Source organism: Mustela erminea, chromosome 17 (genome assembly GCF_009829155.1).
Source record: "Mustela erminea isolate mMusErm1 chromosome 17, mMusErm1.Pri, whole genome shotgun sequence".
Taxonomy (NCBI): Eukaryota; Metazoa; Chordata; class Mammalia; order Carnivora; family Mustelidae; genus Mustela; species Mustela erminea.
The window spans coordinates 8,547,916-8,562,189 of record NC_045630.1 but is presented as its reverse complement, the minus strand read 5'-3'; the positions used below and the strand labels follow the sequence as shown (position 1 = coordinate 8,562,189).

General features: G+C 42.2%; 1 protein-coding gene across 8 annotated transcripts in view; it reads right to left on the bottom strand.

Annotated features, from left to right (window-relative positions):
- SDCCAG8 (SHH signaling and ciliogenesis regulator SDCCAG8) overlaps positions 1-14,274 on the bottom strand; it is a 229,597-nt gene that overhangs the window by 105,089 nt on the left and 110,234 nt on the right. For all 8 annotated transcript variants that reach the window (XM_032317272.1, XM_032317273.1, XM_032317277.1 and 5 more), the window contains one exon: positions 11,706-11,848. In XM_032317272.1, coding sequence (XP_032173163.1) covers positions 11,706-11,848 — 143 coding nt within the window. The remainder of the gene's footprint in view (positions 1-11,705; positions 11,849-14,274) is intronic.

Here is a 14,274-nt window from a genome sequence, read left to right as displayed (position 1 = left end):
TAATCTACACTCTGTTTCTGCCCATTTCATTTTCTTTAATTTGGAAGATAAGTATGAAAGCATGCCAAAGAAGTTAATTCTCCGTTAACAGTTGATTTTCTGGCATCCCTACGCCTTTGTATATGAAAAACAGATAGGAATAAATGTTGACTGAATCACAACAACATAGTCGCAACCGTTCCTGAATTTAATGAAAAGCAAACATATGAAACGGCATCTCAAAAGTTTATTAGTTACATGAGTTGTCTCATGCTGTCAACCTCTCTTCCACTTTGAACAGAAAGCCTTTGTGCAAATCAGCCCGAGCGCAGGATCTGAATTTGGGCTCCCTTTGCAGATCCGACAGGGGCTCTGTTTTCACCGTGGATGAATTTTATCTAATTCCTTAATACAATTATCATCCTTCCTCACCCTAACACTGTTGACTCATTCAGTAGTGCCTGATCCTGAATAAAGGCCTGATTTTAGAAAGGGGAAAAGGGTCCAGAACTGCCATCCGTGCAACAAGGCAGAGCACAGAGAGCCCGCAGAGCTGCTTTCATTATTTCTCGTTGGGCAAACGGGCTGTATGAGGAGAGGCAAGGTGGTTTTTCCTCCAAAGACAAAGAGGGCCACGTGAGAGTTAGAAAATGGGACGTTATATATTTAACGATACACTCTCTTCGTGTCCCTGATTCGTCACGGCCACCGCCTTGCCAAAAAGGACTTCAGTAACTTGATCTTGTCTTAACTGGCCTAAAGTTTTCTAGCCTGAGCAAAGCACTGGGATGGCTAGTGAATTGATTTTACACGAATTCATATTAGTAGCATCATCCCCGAACAGATGAGTAACACCTCAGACTTACAGAACCCTGAATGAGTTTCAGTGATTTTCATACTCACATACATCCTCACAAAATTACAGTTAAGCTCGGTAGGAAATAAAGTGTGGTAGGAGAATTCTCCCAAGGTGACAGAAGGTCCTCAGAAGAAGAACCAGGACTGGTGTCAAAATCAAGCTATGCCCAGCCTGGCAAACCACACTTCCGATCCGCTGCTGGAAAACCAGCAAAACTCAAACCTGCCGAAACCCACTTTGAATGGCTCAACGCGAACACCTCATCACCTCCAGCCCTCGCATATATTCCAATAGTGACTTCTTACTCGATTTCATGTACTTCTTTTGTTGGTATGGCTACATTTAGAATAATTATGCCCTCACCACGGGGTGGAGGGGAAAGAGAGCCCTTCGTACTCTGCCTGGCTCTCCCCCCAACCAGGCTGGCCGGGGCAGGAGACGCTCAGCCCTCCCTCAGGTGACCAGGCGCCTGCCGCGGACAGGTCATGCAGAGCCAAGGTCCCTCAGCTGGATGTCAGCAACACAGTCTGCTTCCAAATGTTCCCTGACCCGTTTGGTGCCCACTCTGAGTTCCTGAATTCAGGGAACTGTACTGGCCACTAAGCCAATCTCACAGAAGAGGAGCTTAATAATCTAGTTTTCCTTGCAGTGGGCCCTGGTCCCCCATGAGACCTGGCCCCGAGGAGGGCACCGAAGAAACTGGATATTCTCCAAACCTCCTCCTTTCTCAGGATCCTAAATATGAGCTTTGATTCCAACACCGAACATCAATGAGTCACTGTATAATCTACTTGTGGGTATCAGGGAAACATTAAATAACAAGTGAGTCATGCCCAATAATCGGTCTAGCCAACACTTCCAATTAGGAAGACGTGTTTAAAAAGAAATTAAACATCAAGTTGTTTTCATTTTTAATTTACCTTAATACTGCAGTTTGGAGCTTTCTTTCAGAAAAAGATTCTTACTTGGGGCTACTAAAGCCACAGCTCTAGGTTTTTGCTTTTTTTTCCTCCTTCTATTTGCATTGAACTTGAAGTTCATTGTTGTTGAGTCGGGCAAGTGCTGTGGGCAATCCTTTCTCCTTTCCTCTGGGCTTCTTCAGAAAATGAGTTGGCCGCTACCACCACCACGCTCCAGGCTGTGGGCCTGTGTGGCAGGGGAGAGAAGACATCCCCGGTGTCGATTTTCATTGCACACACATTTGGGCTTCACAGAACGGAGAGGAGCGAGCCAGGGAAAGTTAGGCAGAACCCACCCGTGGAGACACATTCTCTGGCAGCCTGCGACTCTAACCTCTCCCGCCCCGGGCCGCACCGGGACCAGGGTTCCTCGCCCATCAAACAGGTGGAGCCCAGGGCTCTCTGGCGGCCCAGCGTCCACCAAAACAAAATGAAACGCCTTTGCCTCCCTGGCTCTCCGACAGCCTGTTCTCTGGGGGGCCGGGTGGGGAGGAAAAGAGGACGTAATTTAAAACAGTACCAAGGCCATCTATTTCAAGACTTGAAGATGTTGGTTGCACATATATCCATTTAAAAGTATTTTTGACACGTTCTCTGCTTAATTTATTCATGAAAGGAGTACAAGGAAAAAAAAAACAAGCTTAACTTTTAAATGGAAACTTGAGGCTAAAAATTCTTCAATAAAACTCAGGAGGGGGAAAAAAAAAATAAAGTTCAAGGAATAGCAAGTTTCCATGTCAGGGCTACAGTCCCCTTTACAAACGAAGAGAGAGACTGGAAGTTTGAGCTTCTGACCTAAGCCACTTGTCACCTGAAAATCAGAGCAGGTCATTCATAATTTGCCCCGAAGAAGAAAGAGCAGAGGCAAAGTTATGCAGTGTTCACGGAGAATGTGCTAGACGTAGCCTGACGCCAGAGACCTGCTCCTGGCCTCTGAACTGAGATTCTGCAATCCAAAGGGTATTTCTGCTTAGCTTTGAGATACATTTTTGCGTTGATTTGTGAACAGGAGCTTCACAGCACAGGCTCTGGAGTCGGATGGACCTGGTTCAAAGTCTGCCTCTTCTGCTCGGCTCCCTCCCTCCTTCCCGGCTGCCTGATTTCATGCCTCAGCTTCCCCGGGGCTTGCTGTAAGGACCGAGAAGGCAGGGTGTTTGACCTTCTCGTGTACAAGTTTAACTTCTTAAAATTTTATTTGCAAAACATGAGTTTGTAAAATGAAATAAAAAACAAATGACTAGATTTTTTTTTTAAATTTTAAAAGATACAAGAAAAGGAAGGGAGGGAGGAAGGAAAAGGAAGAAAGAAAGAAAAAGGAAGAAGAAAGAAAGAAAGAAAGAAAGAAAGAAAGAAAGAAAGAAAGAAAGAAAAGAAAGAGAAGGAAGGAGTGGGAAAGAAAGAAAACCCACTGATCATGCACTTGGTTGGATATTGTGCAATTTAAAAGTTTCCAAACACTCCATTTTTGCATTTGTTGCAGACTCATCATTTACAGCCCATCCCAGGCCACATTTCCTGTCGCACTGCTGCTGGGAACCAGGCGTAGTGCTTGGCCAGTGCCAGGCTCATTTATGCATCCTTTCTCTACCTCTCTTTTTAAGTGCTCTGAGAGTTCTCTAAAGAAAACCACAAAGCGATCCTGTGACGAACCCTGCCTCCTTGGCCTTGTAACGTGCTGACAGTGGAGACTCTCACTCACACACCGACATGAACAGAGATGTACTCTTCTTTCCCGTCTTTGCACTTTGCTCCTCGAAGGAAAAATCAGGGATTATATATTTTTAAAAAGACAACAGAAGGGGACACCTGTTGTTTGACGTCTCCAGGGCCCCGGACCCATGTTCCCCTAGCGAGAGCTCTTCCCCTTGCTCAGTGTCCCTCCTCTCCCTCACTCCAGGGCCGCTGCTGAGGCTGCCAATGTGCGCATCCAAGGGCTGGCTGTGTGATCAGCAGTGGGGCGAGCCAGGAAGTCACATTCTTACAGTCTGGGATCAAGGGCATCTCCTTTACCTTCAGTTCGGATGGAAGAAGGTGACTCCATGGTGTGGGAGAACATGAAGGAATGAGCCAACCTTGAGGCAGGAGTCCAGCCCTGGGATGGACAGCAAACTGGGGTGGCCCCGAGTCCCTGCTCCAGAGCCTGACACCAGCTGCGGCTGGATTTTACACGGTCTGGTAACCGGAACTAATCAGTTCCCCCTTTCTGGGTTTCTGTTACCTCAACCCAAGTCCTGACTCCTGGTAACCGGAGAGGTCAAACAACCCCAGTCAAGAAAGCATTTGCAGTCATTACTGCACGGAAGCTCGACGCTCTGTGGTGCTCTGGGAAGACCGAGTTCATCACCTCTCCCCAACAAATGAGCAGTCCGAGCAGGATAAGCCGCTGCCCCCTCCAGTCCGCACTTTCTCACTGTCAGAAAGACACCAACACTGCCTTTCAATTATCCTCTGTCCGCGTCACAGGACACACCTTCCCGTTTGGGTCGGAAGAGCAGGAAGAGCAGGGGACCCCCCTTTCACGGGGCTCTCCGAGACTCCTGCTCTGAGGAATTCTCTGAAGCGCCGAGCACTGAAAACAGGGTTTAGGGGAGAGAGGAAGCACACATGTGAAAGGCAGCGCAGCCGAAGCCGAGCTCCAGCCTGCAAGCTGAAGGGCAGGTTGGCCTCCCTTCTGTGGCGCCCTGAGAGCGGCTCCGTTCTCAATTCACTGGAACGTAAACAGGAGGCTGCCTGCGCTAATCCCCCTCCAGGTCAGGCCTGAGAAAAAGATAAAGCCGTGGAAAGAATATGCTTCAGTACAGGTACAGCCGTAGGTCTGGAGAAGAATGCTTGCTTCAGTAACCGGTCGACGACCATCACATGACCGCTCCGAAACGGGCTGTTTTAATCCATTGCGCCAGAAAGTGATCTACCCACACGGATGGAAGTGGTAGTCCTGTGAGAGGGACTAAAATCCCGTAGCTCTTTAAAAATGTTCGGACACGTCAAAAACCACGTAGGTGAAGGAATTTCCACCTTATTGGAAAGGCCTCGCTTTCCAAGGAAAAAGGAAGCCAAGAAGGCAAAGGAGAAGACAGCTCTGTTACTGGTACGTCAAGGGACGAACGCGACCGACCCCCAAACCAGGATGAAGACACACTGACGTGTACTTCTCTCAGTGTCCTGGGGGCAGCTGTCACTTTATTACAAACGTAGGCTCCCCGTTCCTCCAGTTGTGTTCGCGCGAACAACTGCGTTAGTCATTTTCCTAGGAATTTACTCGACTTCCGGCAGGATGGTACCAGTAGAGGCGTGGGGGGCAAACCGCCGGGGCTGAACACCTGCTTCTGTAACATGGCAGCTTTGGGACCTGACACGGATCCTTTCACTTCTCTGTGCCTGGGTTCCCTCAGCTGTAAAACAGGGGACTGCACCTTCTAGAGCTCTAGGCAGGGACTGGAGGGGCCCTAAATGAAAAGCACTGAGCTCAGGTCCTGGAACACAGAAGGGGCTGGGTAAGTGATGGCCAGGGCCCTTAGCCATGACCTCTGTCCTCATCTTTTTAAAGAGTTACTGCATGTAGCATAGTACCAGGCAGATCTTAAGATGGATATATTCTTAATCTCAGAGACTGATGCTCTTAGAAAGTTCAAAGACAGACTGTGTGTGTTTAATGTTCTTCATGTCTACAGGTGTGCCCTGCCAATGCCACGGTCTCGCCTATGGAGAATGACCTTCGTTCCCCTTTACCTGTTTCCACATGCCCCTGAGATCAGCAAGAGGCTATCTGTTGCTCTGTCCCTGTAATACTTTATCTGGAATCTCTCTTCTAGATCTTTTCTTTGATTTTACCAGCTCTTTGTGTATCTTCTTTTCTTCCCTACAGGCCTGTAAGTTTCTATCAGAGGGGCCACCTTTAATCATAGAGAATGCTAATTTGGAACTCCGGGTGTGTGTGTGTATATGTGTGTGTGTGGTTTTTAAGGGAGCATATTTAAGTGAGAGCATGGTATATTTTACCAACTTTACTTTAATTGTTAGAATGAGTGTCATTTGATTCTCCTATACTTACATATGTATGGGCATACAAAGTTAAAAAAGAAAAAAGCTATTTCTGTCTTATCTCCATCTTATACTTTTTATCCTGATATATTTGGAAAAATATATATGTATATATATTAATGTTTATTGTTACTATACATATATGTATAGTAATGTGTATATGTATGAATATGTACTACAGAATAACATACATTGTTGTATGTATGTTTACATGTGTATTATATGTATATGTATGTCTATGTATGTATGTGTGTACAATAGCATACATTATTACTAATGTGTGTGTGTGTGTGTGTGTGTGTGCGTGTATAAATGTTTATTAATACTGGGCTTTGAGGGTGCCTGGTGGCTCAGTCGGTTAAGTGTCAGGTAATGATCCCAGAGTCTGGGATCAAGCCCTGTGTCAGGCTCCCTGCTCAGAGGGGAGCCTGCTCCTCCCTCTCCCTGTCCCTTGGTCATGCTCTCTCTTGCTATGTCTCTCTCTCTCTCTCTCTCAAATAAATAAATAAATAAATAAAACCTTTAAAAAAAATACTAGGCTTTGAAAGAACAGTCATGAACTTGCCATACATTGGCCATCCCTAAAATGACTTACTGAGCTCCAATTCTTTGCAACGGGCTGGGCCAGATGCTCTGAGATACAGAACATTAATAATACCTCTCATCCCTCATTTGAAGAGTAGCGCATTCCAGAAGGGAAGAAAAGCAAGTGCATAAAACCCTTCAGAGTAGTAACTCATTTTTCTCACATCTCCATTGTCTCTGTTTTGAGGAGTTCACTCTGGATGGAGAACCTTCTGCTCTGAGTGGGAGGGATTCAGAAGGAGACACGCTCCCCTGCGGCAAGGGGGCCATCCGGGAGGGCTACAGTGGTAAAATCAGGATTTCAGAGTGACCTGGAAAAAGGAGGTAATATTATCATAGGGCTAGAGAAGGTCAAAGGGGTATTCTAGTTATAGAGAATAACGAAGGGGAAAAAAGCCCCAAAGTGCAACTTGGCTTGTGACGGGAGCTCGTGACTACTACAATGAAACTAGAAGGCTGGGACCCTGTCCCGGAACGTTACCTGCGAGTGGTCTGGACTTTTTGTAATAGTGTGATGCCAGGGAAGGTTTCAGGAGCAGGTGACAGAGTCAAGACAGTGGTTAGGAATACTGAATTGGCAGTGCCAGGTGAAAAGGGCTAGAAGGGTCCAGGACCCTGTGAGAGGTCAGCAGAGGCCAAGTTATGATGAATGCAAATGGCACGTCTCCACGAAATCTCTCTGAAGTTCAAACTAAGAAAACATCTCTTTTTAAAAAAGATTTATTTATTTATTTTAGAGAGAGAAGGATGGGGCAGGGGTAGAGGGAGAAGGGGAAAGAAACTCAAGGAGACTCCCCGTTGAGTGCAGAGTCCGATACGGGGCTCAATCTCAGGACCCTGAGATCATGACCTGAGCCAAAATCAAGAGTCAGATGCTCAACCAAAAGAACCACCCTGAGCCCCCCCGAGAAAACATCTTAAACAAAGAATACTCCTGGCAAATTCAATGCCCAATATCATGAAATGGGAAATTCATCATGGAATGTCATCAATCACCATTAGGATCACTGACGATCAGAGCTAGATGGAAACTTAGTAATCAGGTTGTAGCCTCATTTTATATGTAAACAAGCAGGCTCAAAGAATTAAGTAACGTGTCAAATGTTGCAAAGATGGCGAATGCCCAGGAGAAGATTCTAAAACTCGGCTTCTTCAACACCCGGATGCCTGGGGAGTCCCCCTAAGAAAAGCATGTGGCTTTGATCCAACATTCCGTATTCCTTCTTAGGCACAGATGACTCCTTCGGTCTCCTTGGCTGGTGGCTCTCCACTCTCCCACTCTTACGGTCACGGCCCTCTCACGCTTTCACCCATTTCCTTGGCTACACCTAGTAGCTTTATGTAAAAGCATCCAAAGAAGAGAGAGACTCAGGTCCTGACCTTTTTCCTCAAATTGAACCTACACTGCACATCTCCACCCAAGTCCCAAAATACAGTGTATTATTTCCCCCTTTTACTCCTTTTAAGTCCCTACTGAAAATAATAATTCGTCTAGTTATCATAGGCTAAAAACATTGGAGTCATCTTTAATCCGGCCCCTCTCATTTGCTACCCTAAATTCCTCTCAAAGATGCTATTTCCCTTCTGTTTTACCAGCAAAGCCACGGCGCAGGACATCATTACTACCCCTTGGACGGGGACTTTTATTCTAATCAGGGGCCCTGTCAATCATCTCTTCCGCAGGTAATCTGTCTTCAATTACCCTTCATTTACCTTCTTTCAATACATATTTGGACCCCTTTAAAGTTCAAGCTCTCTTGACTTCTTACTTGAATTACACAGCCTCCTAACTGAGAGGTTAGTAAATTGCTAAAGGCCAGACAAGAAATACTCGAAGGCTTTGAGGGCCATACTCAATTCCGCCATGATAGCCCCAATACATAATACATAAAGGATAATCATGGCTGTGTCCAATAAAACTTTATGCATATGTAATTTTTATGTGTTCTAAAACATTATTTTTCTTTTGTTTTTTCCCCAGCTATTTAAAAAATACAAGAACCATTTTTAGCTCACAGACAGAAAGAGACAATGGGCCATATTTATAGGCTGTAGTTGCTGACTCTGCCCTAACTGGTCTTCCTGTTTCCTACATCAGCTCTCCAAGTTGACTCTCCACACTGCTGAGTCAAAATGCCGACCCAAAGACGTGATCATGTTGACAGCCTTGCTTAAAAATATATCAGGAGTGACCCATGACTCTCAGAATGGCCAAGACTCCAGAATATAGACAAGGCCCTTCCTCTAATCCCCGTTTGCCTTTTCCAGGCTTATCCCTGCCACACACCTAACCTGACTGTAGAGTTTGTGTCCCGCCCCATCTTTGCATCTCTGTATATATTGGTCCAGCCACCGGGGTACCCACCCCAGCTTCTTCCACTTTGAGAACTGCTATTCATGAGCTCATTACTCAAATAACTACCAAACATCCCTCCTCCAGAAAGCTTTCCCCATCATCTTCACCTCCAGTGTAGTGAGCGAATTCTCCTTATGTGGTCCTGTGGTAGCTGTATTTCTATTACTGCAGTATTCTCACACTTGATTATAACCGCATATATGCAGCTGGCTTGGTAGAGTGTGAGAAGCCTAAGGGTTAAAACTGAATCTGATTTTTTTTTCTCCCTAGAGAAAAAACCAAGACCAAGCAATGCACCTGAAAGATAGTAGGTGTTCAATAAGTATCTGCTGACTGGGTGAACGTTACACTTACTGGTTGGGTCTTTCAATAAATGTTGAATTTCTGTTTTCTGTTTTTAAAAGTAATCCCTATGCCCACATGTGGGGCTCGAACTCACAACCCAGATCAAGAATCACATGCTGTACCGACTGAGCCAGCCAGGCACGCCTCTATTTTCCATTTTTAAATCTAATTAGACAGTAAAGGGAAATAACAGACACGTGATAGCTTATTTTTCTTTCAGACGGATCTACATATCAATACTCCAGTTTTTAAATGTTCTTCGCCCTGGGAGATCTGCATTCTTCATCGTTACTTGTAACATGGCTTTCATATTTGATTTTAAACTTTGTGCAGACTACGTCATTTGAAATGTTTACATTAACACTAAGCTACCTGTGTGGGATTTATTTATTTCGGCTGGTCTACGCGAGGAAAGAAAGACATAATGTTTCTCAGTCACACACTTGACTATACTGAATCAATAAAGACTGTCGAGGAAAAGCAAACTCTAAAAAAACCCAAAAAAAGTCTATCAGAAATATTTAGCCCAACAACCAAGCCACATTTTCAGTGCAAAAGAGAGCTACACGCAGTTCTCTGCATTTTTAATTGTCATCTTTAAATTTATGAATGTGGATTTTATAAAACACGAACACAGACCAAATGTGAAATGCTTACAAAAGAGTACTGCACTTAGAAAATGGGTAATTAAGTTTTATTTTTCCCTAAAACTAGTTTTCAATTTTTGTGGACTTGCTGTAAATAAAGCTCAACAGAAAAAGCTTTCTATGGAACCAAGCAAAACCGTTTTTCTCAAGAACAAAAGAATTAGTTACCACTGGTCCATTTTCAGCAGTTGCTGTACCTTAAATATGCTCTATTTGCAAGAAACTGGTCTTGTCAGACAGTACAAATTGATACTGCACAGGAAAATTCCCTGGAGGACTCTGACTTCAGAAATTAACTCTCTGAATAAGACAGAATAGCGAAGGGGACAAAACCAGCATTAATATTTATTTACTGAAGCTTAGCCACACTGAGACTTTGAAAGCTGTCCTATTTCTGTGGGTTAGTAGTGCTTAGCACACAAATGCTTGTTTCCCAACAGAAGTCTGACAGGAGAAAAACTATTAACTATCATGATGAAGCTAAATTTCAAAACTTCTGGGATTAAATAATCCATAGGATCGGTTTTAACATTTTACGTTCTCAGTTCAACAAGATAATACGTCGAATGGGCACTTAAAGAACCGTTCTTATTCTAACGTATTAGGCAATTTCTTCTCATAAAAGTGTTTTATCTCTTGGGATTTTTCCAGATATCACATGTGTATAAAGGATTTCTTTTCTTTCTTGCTTGTTCCCTTTCCCGTCCTTTTCTCTTTTACTGTTTAAAAAGGGAAGTTGGCAAGCCATTTGGAATATTATCATAACAAAATGTTTTTAACAAAGTTTGATTTTAACAGAACTGGAGGCATCTTAACACTAACCCAAAACTTTGGGAGGTTCACCAACCTCTAGGATATTTTTTTCTCGAAACGCAGGCTGTTCAAGTGGTGCTTTTCTCCATCTGTTATCCTACCGTGCTCAGAATTACATTGTCATATTTAATGTAAAAGGGATCAGTCCCCTTTCATAGTTTAAATTCAACATATTACTATGATTAGAAGACCAGCGTTTTTCTAATTTGTGAACCAAACTGAAGCTCATAAACTTCCATGTGTATTTAGACAAAGTTCTCCATAAAAACTGAAAAACTCTTCAGAACTGAACAAACCCAAATGCTTGCTGTGAAACATGAAAAACTGTACTAAAACCCGAAGTGAGAAGAAACCACTTCTCTGGTAATGTGAAATTTCTGCTACCTCTATCTGAATTTCCTCTGTGTATGTGCATTTGTGTGTAGGCGTGCGTGCGTGTGTGCGTGCCTTTTCCATACAGCGGATTATATAGTGCTGCTACCTAAAATGTCTCCTTGTCACCTAGGGCTGAGCCACACGTTCCCTAAAGTTGTATGACATTGATAATCACGTCGCAGTATCGTGTGACAGAAACCACGTAACTCGAAACCACAAGAGCACGGTTATAATAACGGTTTGAATGCGAACACTGTCAATCAAGCTCATCTCTCACTTCTATACCTCCTTAGGACTCAAGCTCTGTATTTTCTCTCCCTTCCATCTCAGCCTGCACCCGAGGGTGTCTTTTACTTTGTCTCGTTCACCACTGACAGTATCTGATTCTTCTCCTAAATATATTCCTCAGATCTTTCACTTCGACATTTTTATTAGACACAGAATTAACAGGAGAGGTAGTGGCGGTGGTAGGAGAAATATGTCATGTTGCTCCTATTGGTAGAGAACCTCCTAAATATTTGAGCATTGTCGATGAAAGGTTTTGTAATATATCAGTAATTCCCTGCCACACTTATCATTCACATGTCTGGGTGTTTTGCTTACCACATCTCCACTTTTCTTAATATGCCTGAAAGCTGTGTGTGAATCGAATGACTAAGACTAACTCAAGCAACTGTTGGGAAGCCGGCGGCAGAAACCAGTGGGACGGAATGGGGGCTCTGGCGCGTGATGGGATTAGGGAGTACCTGGTGAGGTGCAGTTGGCGCTCGGATTCGCTCAGCAGCTCTGTCAGTTTCAGGCACTCCTCTCTGGCCCGGGCTGCCTTCTGCTGCTCCTGTTCCAAGTGCTGCCTGCTTTCACTCACTTCTGATCTCAATTTCTCTATTTCCTTAGGTGGAGGGGAGAGCGGGGGAAGCATCCGTATCAACTATATGCACTTGAGTTCAAAATTCTCTCATTTTTATGTTTGCTATGAATTTTAATGTGATGAAAAATTATTAGAAAACTGAGGCTAGCTTCCATTTTATGACAAAGGGAATTAACACAGCCAAAAATGCACATTAGTGAGGTTTTTTTGGATCGGAAGATGAAGTCTAATTTCAGGAATGAAATGATTAAATGAGAGGAGTCAAAATGGATAGTCTGCACTTTCACTCTTAAGTCTCGGTCCCTTTAAAAAATATGAACTTAAAAATGTCACTACTTTAAAAATATAACATTTTTGTTTGTGAGATTAGATCAGATCCATGCAGTGATTTACATCAAATACGTGATTACTCTGAAAGGTATATTTATGGTTTCATTTGGATGTTCTGAAAGCCTAATTAAAGGGTAAAATAATACATCTTTTCAAAAAATGTGAGGTGTAAAAGAAGGCATCATTATGATGCTCAATATCACTTGGGGAAAAAATATTTTAGGAAAAAATATGGCACAAGAACCTTAAGCCTTTAGAGCACATGAGATTTCTGAGATAAAATCATATTACACTAAAATGGTACTAAAAAAGGTAACAAAAGCACTCTAAGACTAATAAATATGAACATCTAAAATAAATGAAAATTTATGATAGTTTATTATTTGGTCTCAGGATGAAATTATCCTTATCTTACTGAAACTCAAATATTTCAAAGCAAAAATACCTTATATAGAACGCATGCTTTAAATAATTTATACACTAAAGCAGAAATACTTATCATGGAACATCTACAATTTAAAAAAAAATAAAAGAAATATTCAGAGTGCTTAAACCAGAAAATCAAATAAAAGGGAGTAAAAGGTAGAAACATTTTCACATTCAGCAGAAAGCAGGAAGCAATTTTAATTCACAAAAATGCAATCTCCTTTTGGAAAACAAAGTCATATCTAAGTAAAGTGTTTTAAACTTAGTATTTAAGTACATTTCAAATTTCCTCGCATCATTACACAACATGCTGAGCACTTTCCAACTGCATTTAATACATTAGGCAAGATAAAATAATGATTTGGGTTTTTCTGACATTTACTACACCATAAATATTCAGTTTATCCCCATCAAAACCATATATTACCCATAATTTAATAAAACAACTTATAACTAGTTCTCAAATATTTTTAGTTTCAAAAACCTACACAATAACGAGTCTATCACTTCCACTCAGAGTAGATTTCCTATATATTTCAGATCAGAATACTAACTGCCACTGATCTGTTTCTGTAAAATATTTCAAACTGATAAAGTTATACCAATTTATTTCTAATCCCATAATTTAATATAATTCAAGATATGAAAAAACATCAGTCAATTAAGTTTTATTCACCTAACATGCAATTAAAAAAAGCAAATGTGTATAGAATTGGAAATAATGTTGACTTTCAACTTCAAAAATTCACTCACTAATTTTGTACACAATGCTATATGCAAGAAACCACCCTGGGTATTATGGTGAGCTCAGAGGGCTTCTATCCCTATACTCAGGAGTTAACAATTCAGGTGGGTAAATGAGATGTACACACACACACACACAAAACTATCAAAATACAAAGCACATAAGAAACAAGTGAGTGATAAAGAAAATCTGTGCTTCAGTAGGTCAGATTAGGGATATATTAGCATGGTCAGGAAAAGTGGGCGGAAGGTAAGGGCACATTAACTCATCGAATGACAGATGAGACCGCATCATGAAAGGTCTTGACTTACTTCCAGATTAATAAAGCTGTATTTTTCTTATAGATAATGGAGAGATATTAATGGCTTAAACAATTCAATATGAGAGAAGTTCCTCTTTAAAACAACTGAAGCCTTGTTTATGAGTAATTTAAGATGGCAGAGGTGGGCGGAAGGGAGACCACGAAGAGAGTTGCAATATTCTAGACGTGAGAATAGAGACACTTCAAATGAATGTAAAGTTGGTGAATACACGGAAATAAAAGGAGAGGTATCAGGAGATATCAGAGGCGATTCCAGAGTTCTGAATTTAGAAGATACAAAAAATAACAGAAAATGTATAAAATCCCAAAGTTTCTTAAAGAGAAAAGATGTGACAGTTTTTATAAGCACTGTGTGGTAATTGCCTTTGGAGTACAAATCAGCTGCTTTCTTGTTCTCCTATAACAAAAAGTCAGAAGCTGCACTGAAAGCCAATCAAACACAGAAAGAAAACCATGGGCCTCCGCTTATTATCATGAGCACTGGATGTTACATGTAAGTGATGAATCACTAAATTCTACACCTGAAACCAATTTTACCATATATGTTAACTAACTAGAATTTAAATAAAAACTTGGAAAAAACAAAACACACATGGGCCCCAAAGTCAACACAAATCAGGGCTT